The sequence below is a fragment of the Gossypium hirsutum genome, chromosome D05 (genome assembly GCF_007990345.1).
Source record: "Gossypium hirsutum isolate 1008001.06 chromosome D05, Gossypium_hirsutum_v2.1, whole genome shotgun sequence".
Classification (NCBI taxonomy): Eukaryota; Viridiplantae; Streptophyta; class Magnoliopsida; order Malvales; family Malvaceae; genus Gossypium; species Gossypium hirsutum.
The window spans coordinates 11,440,799-11,457,703 of NC_053441.1; the positions used below are offsets into that span (position 1 = coordinate 11,440,799).

Sequence of the window (16,905 nt, forward strand, 5' to 3'; positions counted from 1 at the left end):
CCAATGCTCTGCTTTGATCCTACTAGGGTAATGTCTGATGAAAAGGCTCTTTCATGGAAGCCAAGGTTTTTTGGGGCATGGGGTCGGAGAAGTCAATGCGATATAAACCGTAATCACCATATACAAGGTGATCAAGAAAGATCTAATCCTGGGGTGAATTGTTTTCATAAACAGGCTAAACACTTTCAATTATTTAATGAGAAAAAACACTTAACGGATTGGTGCTCAAATTTACCATAGGGTAAACTATTATTAAAAAGCTTTCTTTTAAGTGTGATACTGAAATACTACCTCCTGTTCTTAAAATGAATTTTAGCATTGATGGAAACCCGTACAACATATTAGACAGGTAGATCACGTTTAATAATAGATAATCATTTATAGTTATGAAAGTAGTCTGTATGAACTACCAAAGATTCTTACAATTAAACGGCAAATAAATTGCATTAAGTGGTTACGAACCTAAATTCTGAATTGAATTAGCAATAGGCTCTAATATTAATAATTAAATTAATCACTATCATTACCTATAAATCTATAGGTCATTCTTGCTTTTCCATTCTAGGGGAAATAAAATGTCTTGAGGATGACAATGAACACAGCACCAACTTTTTTTTTTCTGTGAATCGTATGGATTATGATTACAGTGTGGACTTTTTGGGGTCTGAACTTGATGATAAATATTGTCAAAATTAAGACAAGTTCCCAGCATCTGGTTCGTATGTTTTAACCAGTTCACTTCAAATTATGGGTTTTGGTTTCTTAAGAAAATAATTGTCACATGTTTTCTTTTCTATCGTGTTCCGTGGAAGTAATAGCAGACGTGCCATGCTTATTATCTGTGGCCTTGTACATTTGTGGATAATCCTGAGTTAGTTGTAAGAATGTCATGATGATGTAATGAAATTTGTAGGTGACGAGTGCCTGATGGAAGATGAACCACCCACTTCTTTCACCTTTACTAACCAAACTTAAACATGAACATAAATAATGGGAATGAGATATTAAATAGGCAGGGGTAATTTTCACCAACCACTTCTTCATACCATAATCTCATGTTCATACTACAAATAAAAGCTTTCACCTAACAACATATGATGGAATCCGAATTTTTCCCCATTGTTCAACCTTTGATCTTTACAATTTTGATTTTAGTACAAACCTAATTAACATCCTTTTCCAACCTTGTATTTCTTTCAACTTCTTTTGTTTTTCTTCATTGTTTATATTTTAATATTTCATCTTTGAATAAAATAATTATAAATTATAAATTCAGAAATCAAATACGTATTCAATAACATTCATATATAAATTCATTATCACTTCGCTTAAATTTATTATTAAATATTTTTTTAATTTAATAAATTATGTAATCACAATAAACTCTGAAAATGGTTCCTTTGTTAGATTTTCTTCTTCTTCTAATGTTCCCTTTTAAACAAAATCAAGTTAAGTCCCTTTGGATAAATGATATGTTCCAGTGTAATAAGTTTAGTTTAGTTTCTGTCTTATACTATAATATCTAATTTTAGTATTACAATAACTAAATTTATTGTCACAACTATTTCTATATTAACCACAATAAATATATCGTTCATTCAAAAGGATGGATTTAGTATTTTAATTAATTCGGAATTGCAAAAATTAATGTATGGTGTGAGAATGATGGAGGCTGACGCTGACGGTACATATCCCCTTGTCAACATATTTGGAACCATCCCAGTTGAAAATTTTGACTTTGAACATCTTAAAGTTACTGCCTTTTTCTTTTTCCTTTTCATATCTATTTCCTAAAATAAACAGAAAAAAGAGAAACAACCCATTTTGTAAACGGGTAAAAAATGGGTCCCAATGTCCAACATCAAATTTATCCCTCTACCCTAATTCTTTTATTTCCAAGTTTTTGGTGTCAGATAAATTTACTTCGAGGGATTATTTAAATGTAGTGATAAATCACTTGGATTCAACCTCCTTTTGATTATTTCTTCAAGTCTGGTTTTGGAGGGTGGGTTGCAGTCAAACCATTTGAACAAATCCAAAATTTACTTCTACTCTATTGACTTTCTAATGATATTGAAGGTTGTAAGTCAGCATGTTTTTGCTTGCAATGCACCCACTCTATGTACTTTTGCTCCAAAATTCCTCATAAACCAATCTTTATGTTTGCATTCTCAATAATTGTCCATGATTAGGGATTATTCAAAGTGAATCCAATATATTATTGGGATGGAATGAAATACTATTAGATGGTATATGGTAACCATTTTTTTAAACATTTTCAGTTATTTTGATGGATCGAGATAGAGTTGTTAGTATGTTTTCTTTTTAGAAAAAAAAAATAGTATTCAACAAGTAGGTGTATCAATTGCTATCTTATTTATTACTTATGCATTAAAAGTTATAACTGACGTTACTCTAAATAGTATATAAACTTCCATGCCAAGTTAATGTCAATTTCAACCACTTCAATATGACTATTGCCACTCATCATTAATTAATTTAATAATACATCTACTTTGAATGACAAATCCACCAATCAAAAGAGGATATATAGCATATTATGTTCCCTTTGGATTTTCTCTCTCGTATCTCTCTTAAGAAGAAGACTCTTTCTTCTGTCCTCCTCTTTTGACTAAGCTCTATTAAAACTCTTCATAGTTTCTCCTCCCTTAGCTCAATCACTTGAACCTCTTCGATCTATTGCCTATCAAATGAATCACTTTCAACCCTTTCATTGTATTTTTTAACAATAAAGACAAGAAAATATTTACATAAAATATTTTGGTTAATTAAAGTCGTTTAGAACAAAGAAATAAATTCAAATTTCAATTAAGGGATTTAGTAATACTAAAAAGAAGAATAAAATAATTACGAGTAATGACATGCTATTGCTATATACAATGTTTCGACCACAAACATTATAAAGATTGCAGATAAGCCTTTCTTTTTTTCTTTCTTATACAAATATGGAAGGTTTACCTAAAAAAACAACCCTTTTTGCCTCATTTCATCTGCACTTGCATCGACCTAACCACCGCACTCTTTTCATCACGCAAATTAATATTTTTCTACTATGCCTTTGTGTTTGGTTACCAGTTAAGGTTGAGAAAGGCCATTTTAGTTTTGTTTAATCCACCATCCTTAGCCTCTACTAACCATGTTGGTCTTTGATGTTTTATGTTTTCATTAACATATACAACATTAAAAGGAATTTGATTATGAATCGTTTGATTTGTAAAATCATTTTAAGAAAATGATCCGAAATAAATTTGATATTCGAATAATAAGTATAATCTCATCTTCATCTTTCAAAGTACGATATTTTTAAATTTGAAAAAATAATTTATCATTTGTTTATGTATAGATATCAAGCAAGCTTTCTGGTTCTAGATAGTAATCTATATATACATATCCTAGCTAATAATTTATCATTTGTTTATGTATAGATATCAAGCAAGCTTTCTGGTTCTAGATAGTAATCTATATATACATATCCTAGAAGAGAAAACATGTAGAGCATGTGGATGGAGTAGGTTGAAGTTTGTTTCAAACATCATTTTCAACAAATCCGAAACTGTTGGGGGTGAGAACTGCAATGGAAATGATGTGGTTTGATACTATTGGTGGATTTGGATGGGCGATTGGGTGCAGTGCGGTGCGTTTAGCTTGCTTTTTGTCTCACACTACAGTATCGCTACAGTATCTAATCTCACCGCCATCGCTGTTTTTACACTAATCGCAGTTAAACGCACCACCCGTCCAAACTCACCTATATATGTCTGGTTTCCAAAATTCATATCAACTTCTTTTTCAATATTTTTGGTTGATCCACTCCTAATCTTTCTCCTACCATAATCCAATGTCAAATGGAAATGAGAATATCTTGACATTAGTTTTTCTTTTTCTTTTAAATTTTTTGGAAAAAACCAATTAGTCCTTTTAATTGCAACTTAGGAAAAGTTTTGGGAACATAATCTTAATTTTCTTACACGTTTTTGGGTAGCATCACTTTGCCTAGTATACATTTATTTATTACAACACTTTGTATATATCAGAACATCGATTTATTGTTTTGTTATCTAAACCTAATCCAAAAACTCCTTTTTACTATAAAATATTAAAATTTAGTTTAATTTGTTGTTATAATTTAAATAATAAATTGGATTAATATTGGGATGGACGAATAAGTCTTGCAAACAAATTTTATAATTTATAAATAAAAATTAAGTCCCAAACAAAAATTTTTTAACGGTCATATCTTTTTTTTTTATACAATATTTAGAATTACTCAGTCCCTCCCTAATTCTTAAATAAGAGGATAATGCGCTTCACCGTACTCAAACTCATATCTTTCTGCACTGACAGCAACGCCTCGTAGACAATTAGGCCGTGTGATTTTAATAATGGACATTCTTTTCCAACTAATAAAAACACAAAGACCAAGTCAATAAGCTTATTAGTCACATGCCAATTTATATTTTCTCTTCATCTTCCTCTCCTTTCTTCTTCATTGGTCTGTGGGTCACACTGAACAACTGGACATTAACACTTTTATCCTAGTGCTTTCATTAGTGAGCTAAAGAAATATAGCACTTAAGGAAAATAATAGTTTTAATTGATGATGATGATTACATGCTTACTGGAAACGTGATCCAACGAATTGATAAGCTTTCTTTTTATTTTAAAAAGAAAATAAATTCCTTCTTTTTCTTATCATTGGTGAAAATTTCTTAATATTCTATGTTATCATTTATGAGATTAAGAAATTAATATGTAATCCATTCATTTATGAGATTTTAGTAATATTTGAATTTCGTGATTGCATTTTTGGAGCAAGAAATAGCATAGTTAATTAAGATATGGTTATATGTATATATTGTGTTAGAAGAATGATATTCCAAAGGTGATTGGATATAAGAAGGGAAATTCACCAACCCTCTCCCTCCACTTGCAATTTTAGAATAATAAGCACCCAATTTGCACAAATCACTTTCTACTCCACCTGCTTTCTCTCACTTCAATCCAAAGTTTTAACCATCAAGTGCACACACATTTTGAGTACTTTCTACTTTGAATAATTATGGCCTTTGCAGTTTTTTTGACGTTCGTCGTTGGTATAGCATGCATATTCTTCGTTCAATTTTTATTATAATATTATTCAATCATTTCTTATATTTTACAGTGGTGTAACCTGATGGTAAGTTTTTGGAATGTGTTTAGGAGGTTTAATTAAATGTTTCAAAATTTTTAGGGTTTTATTAAATATTTCTAAAATCCTAACATTTAATTAATATTTTTGAGAGAATTGATGATAAACGTCTTAAAATTTCTAAAATTTCGAAAATAAATTTCTTAAAATATTACAATAAAATAATTCAGAAATTAAAATTTAATCTTTATTTTTTATTTTCAGGAATTTATTCTCTCTATTTTTCATATTTTAACATTTAAGTTCAATTGTTAACTTTGTTAAATTATTGGTGTGACACTTTAAAATTAAAAAATATATATTTTCACTGTATAGTTATCTAACTAAAAAAATGAGGTTATAATAAGGCTTTATTCACATTTTAGCCTCCAAACTTTCCCTGTTTTCTTAAATAGGTAGCTGAACTTTTAACTCCATTAACTAAAAGGCCTTGTGACTCTAACGAGGTTACGCCCCTGTTTATTTATACACACCTTTTTCTTTAATTTTGCTTTTTTTCCCACTATTATATATGTTGGTTGGAGGAGGGGGGCAAGGCCCAAGACAAAGCCGACGACTACGCATCACAATATTGTAATACAGAGCATTGTTGAGGGTGGCTATCCACATGCTTAAACTTAATGGAATTCAAATATTTCCTTCACAACTCCTTATATGGTAACAAAATGTAATCATGCAAATTATAAGCAATTTAAATCAACCCAAAAAAGTAATAAAAAAAATATTGCATTTTTCCAACTTCAATGGAAAGAAAAGATATCGTTATTGGGAGTTACCTAAAACTCACATGAAAAAAAAAATAAAAACCCAAAAGTAAATAAAAGAAATGAACAATGAACAATGTTAGTTGAAAACAGAGGAGGCAGTTTGGGTGGCACCCGTAATTTTGACTTTCCAATTCATTGATATGACCCTATTGGATTGCGGCCTATCAGATTTGAACACTCTTGATTCATAAATAATTGAAAAATATGACCTCAGACTAAGAAGAGCCCGTCTTACAATTGCAGCACGAATATATAAATATCGCCACTAACTCTGGAAATAGACTTCACTTGCATTGCACCATCTTCTCTTATCTCTACACCTTACATTACAACCAGCGAAGGTGACAAAGAGAAGAAGAAGAACGACAACAAAGTGAATCCAAAAGTGTCAAATTCATAAACAACCCAAAGCTTGGGTTTTTCTTTTCCACAGTGAGTTCATTTCTAGCAATTCCCTTGCCTCAGCTACTTTTTGTTTGTTTGTAGAGAAAACATAAGAGAAAATCCATGTGGTGGGTGGTACCTCAGTTTTTGGTGTTTTCTTCGTTAGTTCCTTTTTGTAATTTTTTGACGTTCAGATGTTATTGCTTACAAAGCATTGAAAACCTCATTTCAACCAACATAGACAATTGGTTTTCTTTAGGCTTTTATATTAATCAACCAAACAAATATATACAAGGTTAACGAGAATTTGGACCCAGGATAGGGAAAGAGATGGACGGTATGGAAAGAGGAAGAAATCCGAGCAGAAGAACAGGGCATAGCAGCATAGGGAGGAGCCTAAGCAGGAGTAGCTGGAGCATGGAAGAAGTATTTTCAGGTTCCAAGCATTCCAGGAGAAGTAGCCGAGTGGATGAAGATGAAGAAGCTCTAAAATGGGCGGCCATCGAGAAGCTGCCCACATATGATCGCCTCAGAACCAGCATCATGCAATCCTTTGTGGACCATGAAATTGTAGGAAACAAGGTGGAACATAGAGCTGTCGATGTTACAAAGCTTGACATGAATGACCGGCAGAAGTTCATCGACATGCTCTTCAAGGTTGCTGAGGAAGATAATGAGAGGTTCCTCAAGAAGTTTAGGAACAGGATTGATAAGTAAGTTTTATTTTTATTTCTTTTTTCAAATCAAATATCTTGGTTATGACTTATTATTATGTTAGGTTTCCTTTCATTTTTTCCTGATTAGGCATTAAGGAACCATGGCTTTGTTAGCATATCCTTCCATTTTTTAATCCCTTCCGAAAACCCAGGGACAAGGATAGATAAGGCTAATTGTACTACGTTATGTAGAATCTGATTGAATATTGAAAACAAATATACGTCTCAAATACAAAGTCCAACCTTTGATTTTAAAAGTTTATCCTATATTTAAAACATATCAATGTAGAATACAAATATTTTAAAACTTCAACTATAAATATATATATATACACATTATATCATACATTTTACACTTTGGCTTGTTTTAAAAAATTAAGGAAGCTTCTTGTCTTATGTGGTCTTTTCCCACTAATTGGCGGTTGGAGAAAAGTTTATTTTGTTTGGGATATGCCTAAACTTCAGCACTGATAATTACAGTCTGTTAGTCTTTAATTGTTTTGTTAGCTGAAAGTAGTATATTCTCATCACGCAAACCCACACATTTGCATATTATTGCCCAACTTGCCTTCAGCCTGTCATTTTATCATTCACAAGACAAAGTAATTAAATCAGAACATTTGTAAATCCAGTATGTTTTTGTTGTGTTGGGCAATCATGAGTAATTAATAATTCATATATGTAAACTTTACATGAATTTTAATCCCACACAAAGGAATAATTTTTAAGTAGAATGTTGATGGGATGATAATCACAGGGTTGGGATTCGACTTCCAACAGTAGAAGTTAGGTTCGACCACTTGACCATAGAAGCCGACTGTTACATCGGCAGCAGAGCTCTTCCTAGTCTTCCAAACGCAGCTAGAAACATTTTTGAATCCATTCTTGGAATGGTTGGAATCAAACTGGCCAAGACAACAAATCTTACCATTCTTAAAGATGCCTCCGGAGTTATTAAACCATCAAGGTATACTTTTTTTAACTCGTTCATTTCATTTTTGGTACAAAAATCAGATTGTAAGTTTCTTAAAAAGTTTATATGTGATGTATTGATAGCAGCTAATGACATTTGTCATTACATGGCATATAATAGATTTATTTGTTTTTTTGTTATAGGATGACACTCTTGCTAGGTCCACCTTCTTCCGGGAAAACAACCCTTTTGCTGGCATTGGCGGGCAAGTTGGATCCAAGCTTAAGGGTTAGTTTCAATCAATTTTTTTTTTAAAACTTAATTTCTGCTCGTAAAATATTCAAGATTAGCATAGCTGTTTTTTTGGAATGAAACACAGGTTAAAGGAGAAGTAACATATAATGGATATAGATTGAATGAATTTGTTCCTAAAAAGACATCTGCTTATATCAGCCAAAATGATGTTCATGTTGGAGAAATGACTGTGAAAGAAACCTTGGATTTCTCAGCAAGATGCCAGGGTATTGGGACCCGATACGGTAAAAAAAACTAACAAAAAATAGTGTATTCCACAATTTTTCTCAATACCAAATTTTATGAAATGGGTGATGAATTACTAAAAATTGCAAGTGTTTTGTTTCATATAGATCTCTTAAGTGAGCTTGCTAGAAGGGAAAGAGATGCTGGAATTTTCCCAGAAGCTGATGTAGACCTTTTCATGAAGGTAAACGAATTCTTAAATTCCACAATCTTACAAAGACAAATATTTGTCGTCATTCGTGTGGATAATGTTAATTCATATTTATTAATGTCTTAGTTTTACATTGTTTTCATATCATGCTTTTAAAATATGTGAAATTTCAGGCAACTGCCATGGAAGGAGTTGAAAGTAGCCTTTTCACTGATTACACTCTCAAAGTAAGTTCATCTAAAAAAATATTATATTTATTAGGTATGAAAATTGGCATTTACCATCGTAGAAAATTTTTTCACTCGGTCATTGAAAATTTTTTGTTATTTCAAAAGTTCAACCAAGGTCTTCTATCAGTTGATATTTTAGAATTTCCTTGACAAAGATGTACCCTCACCTACTGTCTTTTGACTCTTGCTCACCAATTATAATATACCGTCGGTGGATACTATGGGTCCTATCCCTTATGCAACTTTGTTCTCGATTTCAACAATTTTGGTGGTGATGAACAATTTTTCTCATTAAAATATGATTTTTCCTAAATTCCCACTTCCATAGAAAAAAAATGCAATGAAAAGTACAATCATCAATCATGGGAATAATAAGCATAGATAAAATGACTATTTCTAACGTCATTTTTTCTTTTTGGTATGTGGTTGAATTGGTCAGCTTTTGGGACTTGATATATGCAAGGATATCATTGTTGGAGATGAGATGCAGAGAGGAATTTCTGGAGGTCAAAAGAAAAGAGTAACAACAGGTTGATTATTTTGAGTCCCACAAAGACCTTCTTAATTATCAGTATTAATTTGTTTTTAATCCATGATTATATCTTGCTTATCTCATCTAGTAAGCAATTAAAATTATCATCCGCTTCCAACTTACGTGTGAGAAACACTAAACAGCGAAAACCCACCTTACTTGATCTATACAAACTTCCAATATTTCAAAGGACTGAAAAACTAAGCCAAATGCAAGTGATTGACCAAATCTCAAAGTTGATTCCCCACCAACCCCTCCAATGTGGAAATATACCCTTATTTTTTCTGAATAGGGACACGGCTACTTTTTCCACTGATTTTAGCTTCATTATTTTGTTTTTTACTTTCTTATTGGCGTTTAGGTCATGTAATATAAATAATAATGTAAAGGTTTGATGAATAATAGGGGAGATGATTGTTGGACCTACCAAGACACTTTTCATGGATGAAATATCAACGGGTCTTGACAGTTCCACGACATACCAGATAGTTAAGTGTTTGCAGCAGATTGTGCACCTAACAGAGGCCACAATCTTGATGTCCCTACTCCAACCTGCTCCCGAGACTTTCGACCTCTTTGATGATATCATTCTTTTATCAGAGGGCCAAATTGTATACCAGGGTCCACGTCAGCATGTTGTTGAGTTCTTTGAGAGTTGTGGCTTTAGATGTCCTGAAAGGAAAGGCACTGCTGACTTCTTGCAAGAGGTACAACTATACACCATTTGATATTTCACATTTTAACTTCCTTAGTAACAGTAAATTCGGGTTTAGTTTAGTTTAGTTAAAACATAACTAACTGGTGCAACATAAGCTGACAAGGCAGTGAAACTGTGACAGGTTACCTCAAAGAAGGACCAAGAACAATACTGGGCAGATAGGAGTAAACCATACAGATACATTACGGTAACTGAGTTTGCAAACAAGTTCAAGCGTTTCCATGTCGGAATGCGGTTAGAGAACGAGCTTTCCGTGCCTTTCAACAAATCAAGAGGCCACAGAGCGGCATTGGCCTTCAAAAAATACTCGGTCTCCAAAATGGAACTTCTTAAGGCATGTTGGGACAAAGAATGGCTATTGATTAAGAGGAATTCGTTTATTTACGTTTTCAAGACTGTCCAAATTATCATCGTGGCAATCATCTCATCCACGGTGTTTTTGAGGACTGAATTGCACACTAGGAACGAGCAGGATGCGGCAATCTATGTTGGTGCACTTATATTTGGAATGATCATCAACATGTTCAATGGTTTCTCTGAGCTTTCCTTGATGATCAGTAGGCTTCCAGTGTTCTACAAGCAAAGAGACCTTCTATTCCACCCTGTCTGGACTTTCACTCTGCCCACTTTCCTACTCCGAGTTCCGATATCTATTCTAGAATCCACTGTTTGGATGATTGTAACATATTACACCATGGGATTTGCACCTGAGGCCAGCAGGTGACTTGAATTGCACCGATTTATTTTCATCTCATTAGACTAATCCAGCTTTTTTCTTTCTTGACTAACAAGTTAAATAGCAGCTCAAATTAGTATTAACTGGCTAACCCCTAAAATCTATTTCCAGGTTTTTCAAGACCTTCCTGCTGGTGTTTTTAGTACAACAAATGGCAGCTGGGATCTTTAGACTCATTGCTGGAATATGCAGAACTATGATCATAGCTAACACTGGTGGGGCTCTCACTCTTCTCCTTGTGTTCTTGCTGGGAGGCTTCATCATTCCAAAAGGTAAGCTTTCAAATCGTAAAAGAGAGCATACGTAGAAGACGGTTATTGAAATTCCCTATATTTGTAAATCTCCGGTTTCTTATGATAAGGAAGCTATATTAATGAAAAAAAACTAATATAGAGTGGTTTTCTTTTGACAGGTGAAATCCCAAAGTGGTGGGAGTGGGCTTACTGGATTTCACCTTTGACTTATGGTTACAATGCCTTTACTGTGAATGAACTATTTGCTCCAAGGTGGATGAACAAAAAGGTATTTTATTCAGCTTTCCTAGAAAGCAAAAGATATCATATATATATATTATTAGAGTTGTGAGACTCGAATATCGTATTATTGTTTTTCAACATTAGTAAATTTTTCCTATGCTGTGGTTTCTTCCGATGGTTTTTAACTTAAAATCTGCGTGTTCAGCATTCAACGTATAGTATATATATAGTCTCATTTGAAAGAAAGCAAGTTACAAGCGGAATCTTTGTCCACAATGCAGGCCTCGGACAACATTACGAGCTTGGGGGTTCAAGTGCTCAGGAACTTTGATGTTCCAAATGATAAAAATTGGTACTGGATTGGTGCAGGTGCTCTTTTAGGGTTCGCAGTTTTGTTCAACGTTCTCTTCACCTTTGCGCTCATGTACCTAAACCGTAAGTTCTAACATTCAGTTAGGCTAATGTGTTCCTTTTGTTGCCTATCTGTATTTTTTTTCCTTTAGGTAGCTAATCTTGTACATTTTCTTGGTTGGCATAACAGCCCTTGGGAAGCCACAGGCCGTAATTTCAGAGGAAACCGCTGAAGAGCTGGAGGCTAACCATGAGGGTGAACCAAGGTTAAGGAGACCAAAATCAAGCAAAGATTCGTTATCTCGATCACTTTCATCTGCAGATGCAAACAACTCAAGTAAGAAACATAACAAAATGGACAACGTTGATTTTGTTTCTCTTAGCTCGGTTACCAATGTTTACTATTGTGTCAATCATATCGAATGAAATCTTTTAGGGGAAATGGCAATCCGGAGAATGAGCAGTCGGACGAACCCCAACAGAATGAGCAGGAATGATTCTTCGATTGATATAGCCAGTGGTGTTGCTCCCAAGAGAGGAATGGTTCTTCCTTTCTCTCCACTAGCGATGTCCTTTGACACTGTCAATTACTATGTTGATATGCCACCAGTAAGATCCCTTTTCCCTCTTATTACTTATCTCAAGAGCGAAATAAGTACATAAACCTTATAATTGTTACCATAGAGCATGGTCTAAAGTTCAATTATTTAACAGGAAATGAAGGCACAAGGAGTTGCAGAGGACAGGTTACAACTACTTAGAGGAGTGACTGGTGCATTTAGGCCCGGAGTGTTGACTGCACTCATGGGAGTCAGTGGTGCAGGAAAGACAACACTGATGGATGTTTTAGCAGGAAGAAAGACCGGTGGATATATCGAGGGTGATATTAGAATTTCAGGGTTCCCCAAGATACAAGAAACCTTTGCAAGAATTTCTGGATACTGCGAACAAAATGATATTCACTCACCCCAAGTTACTGTCAGAGAATCTTTAATTTACTCGGCTTTCCTACGGCTTCCTGAAGATGTCAACAAGGAGGAAAAGATGGTAAGAAGTCTCCTTTCCGTATTTTTCAGTGAAATAAAGCATGGAATTAGTTGTTCAATTTAGTCTCTAAACGATATTTGCTGTTATCTTTTAGATATTCGTGGATGAAGTGATGGAACTGGTAGAATTAGACAATCTCAAAGATGCCATAGTAGGGTTGCCAGGAGTCACAGGGTTGTCAACAGAGCAAAGAAAAAGGTTGACAATTGCAGTAGAGCTTGTTGCTAATCCCTCAATAATTTTCATGGATGAACCGACATCTGGCCTTGACGCGAGAGCAGCAGCCATTGTCATGAGGACTGTCAGAAACACTGTGGACACTGGAAGAACAGTTGTTTGCACTATTCATCAGCCTAGTATTGATATCTTTGAAGCCTTTGATGAGTTGCTACTGATGAAAAGAGGAGGTCAGGTGATTTACTCTGGACCATTAGGCCGGAATTCTCACAAGATCATTGAATATTTTGAGGTATGTAACTATAGCATGATCTTGAATATCTAATACACTAATCTAAAGATAAAGAAGGCGGCATTATCTGATTCCCCTCTTATTCATCACTGCAGTCAATTCCTGGAATCCCCAAAATTAAAGAAAAGTACAATCCAGCTACATGGATGCTAGAAGTGAGCTCCGTAGCTGCTGAAGTTAGGCTCGGAATGGACTTTGCCGAACACTATAAATCGTCATCCTTGTATCAGTAAGTCGAGACATAAGCAATAGTGACACTAATTCAATTGTTTTACCTTTTCTTTATGCTTTGAGCTAACATTTGAATCCGATAACAGGAGAAACAAGGCCTTAGTAAATGAGTTGAGCACACCACCCCCAGGAGCAAAAGACCTCTATTTTGCCACTCAATACTCACAATCCGCATGGGGTCAATTCAAATCATGCCTTTGGAAGCAATGGTGGACTTATTGGAGAAGTCCAGATTATAACCTTGTCCGATACTTCTTTACTTTGGTCTCTGCCCTCATGGTCGGTACTATTTTCTGGCAGGTCGGCACTAAAAGGTCAGTACCTATTTCATGCTTATAATGCTCACATTTCTTGTTCTTTTATGTCTACTGTATAACCCAATGCAAGACAAATGGCTTACAGACTCATTACATTTTCCTTTTATTTGTTCAATCGTTCAGGGACACCACAACTGATCTTACAATGATAATTGGGGCAATGTATGCTGCGGTCTTGTTTGTTGGAATTAATAATTGCTCAACAGTTCAACCAGTTGTAGCCATTGAAAGAACAGTGTTCTATCGTGAAAGAGCAGCCGGGATGTATTCTGCATTACCTTATGCCCTTGCACAGGTGAGAAAAAAAGGGCATTGGTTTCCCGACTTGTGATTAGTTTTGTTTGACATCGATGCTATTTCATGATATAAAAAATATATACAAGTTATTGCTTTCAATCTGTAAAAGTTCAAATGACAGACCTACATAAACTGCTAAATAATCAAACTTTAATTATATGGCATGCAGGTGTTTTGTGAAATACCTTATATTTTTGTCCAAACAACATACTATACACTCATTGTGTATGCTATGGTGGGCTTTCAATGGACGGCAGCAAAGTTTTTCTGGTTCTTCTTTATCAACTTCTTCTCCTTCCTTTACTTCACATTCTACGGAATGATGACTGTTTCCATCACACCAAACCATCAAGTAGCAGCTATCTTTGCCGCAGCTTTCTATGCGCTCTTTAATCTTTTCTCTGGCTTCTTTATTCCAAGACCGGTAAGTTTACTTGTTTCACAAGAAACCGAGATTTTTAACCCTTAATTGGATCCACAATCAAAGCTGATACATTCCTCTCTTGAAATTTCAGAGAATTCCCAAGTGGTGGGTCTGGTATTACTGGATTTGCCCCGTGGCATGGACAGTTTACGGACTGATTGTGTCACAGTATGGAGATATCGTAGACACCATTAAAGCACCCGGCATCAGTCCTGACCCTATGGTTAAAGATTATATTAAAGATCAATACGGGTATGATTCGGACTTCATAGGACCAGTTGCAGCTGTTTTGGTCGGATTTGCAGTGTTCTTCGCCTTCATGTTTGCCTACTGCATAAGGACACTGAACTTCCAGACCAGATAGATAACAAGGGATGGATGGTACATGTGTTTACTGGTTACAAGCAAAAAGTGAGTGACCTTGTAAATATGGAAAATAGAAAGCCATCCTCAAATATGGTGTCGAGTTTCATTACTACTCTGTCGACTTTAAATTCGCCTAAGTCTAATAGTTTAGTTTGCAAGACTGTTTCAATGACTTGTACTTGGAAGTGTAAAGTTTTGTTGCATATAATACTAGATATGACCTCAAGGGAACCAATCAGAATGTCAACTTCATTCATGCACTGCAACATTAGCTCCCCTGATTTATCATTAATACCATAATTTTGGAGTTTGAATTTTGATAAACATTTCCCTTGTTTGTTCATTTATCTATTTATAGCATTAACTTTAATGTTAAAAAGAATCCAATAATTGACAAGTTTGAATTAAAGGAAAATGGAATCAAATAGATGGACTTGATTGCATTGTTTGAGAAATTTCCAAGTGTCAAGAAGGGTGTGCGTCTTTATTTGGAGTGTCAACTCTTCTCCTCTTTTTTACCGTCAATGTAAACATACACGAATCATGGATATACGTGCTGTAAAAGTACCAGCCAAAAATTGACAAGTGGGCAGTGAGCTTTGGTTGCTCAGGCCAAAATTTCAGAGGAAGTTTGGTTGTTGAGTTCCACATAATTAACAAACATGGCTCAGTGTCAGATTTTACAAACAAGTGGCGGCTCTAATCGCCACAAGAATTTGGTCCATAATGAAAATGGTCCCCCAAAATTTTGACTTTTAACCAGACCAGTAAAAATGTTATTTGTAAACTCTCCTACATTATTAGATTACCATCACCCCAGTTTCTAACGTGGCTAATGTATTGAGTACAAACCAAAACCTAGTTGATGAACTTATTGGGAAAACGTTACACCACATCAAATTCAATTCACATTTTAAATTCGAGTTTCATCTTCGCTTAATTTCTTGATTTCACATCGAACCATTATTTTGTAAAAAAATAACACTTTATACTTCAAAATAGAAATACAAATCTCGTTAAAAATCCCATATCATTGGAATTTTAATCCTTACTCAATGGGCTCCACATTCTCTGTCATCTCAAACAGTTTACCCAGAATTTTAATCCTTACTTGTAATTTGCTTCGAAATTTACCCAGAAATACCAACAAATTAAAATCTTGCCTTCACTTTTACTCAACAATCAACTGGTTTTTTCATCCCTTGAATACTGCTTATATGCGATGATGGGGGGTTTGTTAATCAAAACAACTTATTATTTTTGAAAAAGTACAAAATATTAATTTGGCAATCAATTATATGAGGTAGGGATAAATAAAATTAAATAGAATTTAAAATATTCATATTTATATTTTATATTATAAAATATTTGTAAATTTTAATGTATATTTATTATTAAAATATTAATATAAAATTTTCCATAAAATATTAAGAAAATGCAAAAAAAAAAATATTTAAGATTGAAAAGATCACATTGATGAATATGGATAAAGAAAAGTTCAAGGCTGAAACCGCAAGAAATACCCAATTTAGGAATTAAGTGTTAGTATATCCTTCTGAAGAAAGAAAAAAAAAAGAGTGAAAAACTGAAACAAAAAATTAAAATCAATGCATGAAATAGAAGATTAATAAAATTGGAAGTGGAATGATATAGAAAGATGTTGGATGATTAAGTAGATTTGATGTGTTGAGCAAGTTGTCCGCTCACCATTCAAATGTTTTGTGGTTGATATGCATATCATCTTTTTGGTACTACTATTTGTCACTACCCTTTTCTTTCACTTTTGATGATATTTTGTGTACCTCTCATGAATATTCACTCTTGGACTGTTTTCTCTTTTGAGAGAGAGAGAATTATGTGGTCAGTATATATTCACACTCAACTTATAAAAACATATATTTTATATCCTCATGGTTTTATTTATGAGAAATAAAAGTTGTAATGCTTATGTCACGTTTGAATTCCTTTTTCCTTTTTCTTTTTAGTTGAATAATAAAAATACCAACTTCAAAACTAAATGTCAGATACTTG

The 16,905-nt window shown here is 33.9% G+C and overlaps 1 protein-coding gene across 1 annotated transcript; it reads left to right on the forward strand.

The window, feature by feature from the left end:
* Positions 1–6,042: 6,042 nt before the first annotated feature.
* LOC107902725 (ABC transporter G family member 35) lies at positions 6,043–15,198 on the forward strand. The gene is made up of 22 exons (XM_041093723.1): positions 6,043–6,408; positions 6,678–7,073; positions 7,834–8,043; positions 8,193–8,277; positions 8,369–8,528; positions 8,637–8,713; positions 8,854–8,907; positions 9,350–9,440; positions 9,848–10,149; positions 10,282–10,880; positions 11,008–11,168; positions 11,309–11,418; positions 11,654–11,807; positions 11,914–12,060; positions 12,160–12,332; positions 12,438–12,770; positions 12,865–13,239; positions 13,335–13,468; positions 13,557–13,784; positions 13,911–14,082; positions 14,254–14,508; positions 14,600–15,198. Exons 2-22 carry the CDS (start codon positions 6,691–6,693, stop codon positions 14,870–14,872), a joined length of 4,476 nt encoding a protein of 1,491 aa, XP_040949657.1. The 5' UTR covers positions 6,043–6,408; positions 6,678–6,690; the 3' UTR covers positions 14,873–15,198.
* Positions 15,199–16,905: the final 1,707 nt, after the last annotated feature.

Excerpts from the sequence above, each read along its gene's own strand:
- LOC107902725 (XM_041093723.1), top strand. The coding sequence starts at position 6,691 with ATGGACGGTATGGAAAGAGGAAGAAATCCGAGCAGAAGAACAGGGCAT. Across the intron at positions 8,044-8,192 it reads GGAGTTATTAAACCATCAAG|GATGACACTCTTGCTAGGTC; the intron begins GTATACTTTTTT and ends TTTTTGTTATAG. Across the intron at positions 8,714-8,853 it reads ATGTAGACCTTTTCATGAAG|GCAACTGCCATGGAAGGAGT; the intron begins GTAAACGAATTC and ends GTGAAATTTCAG.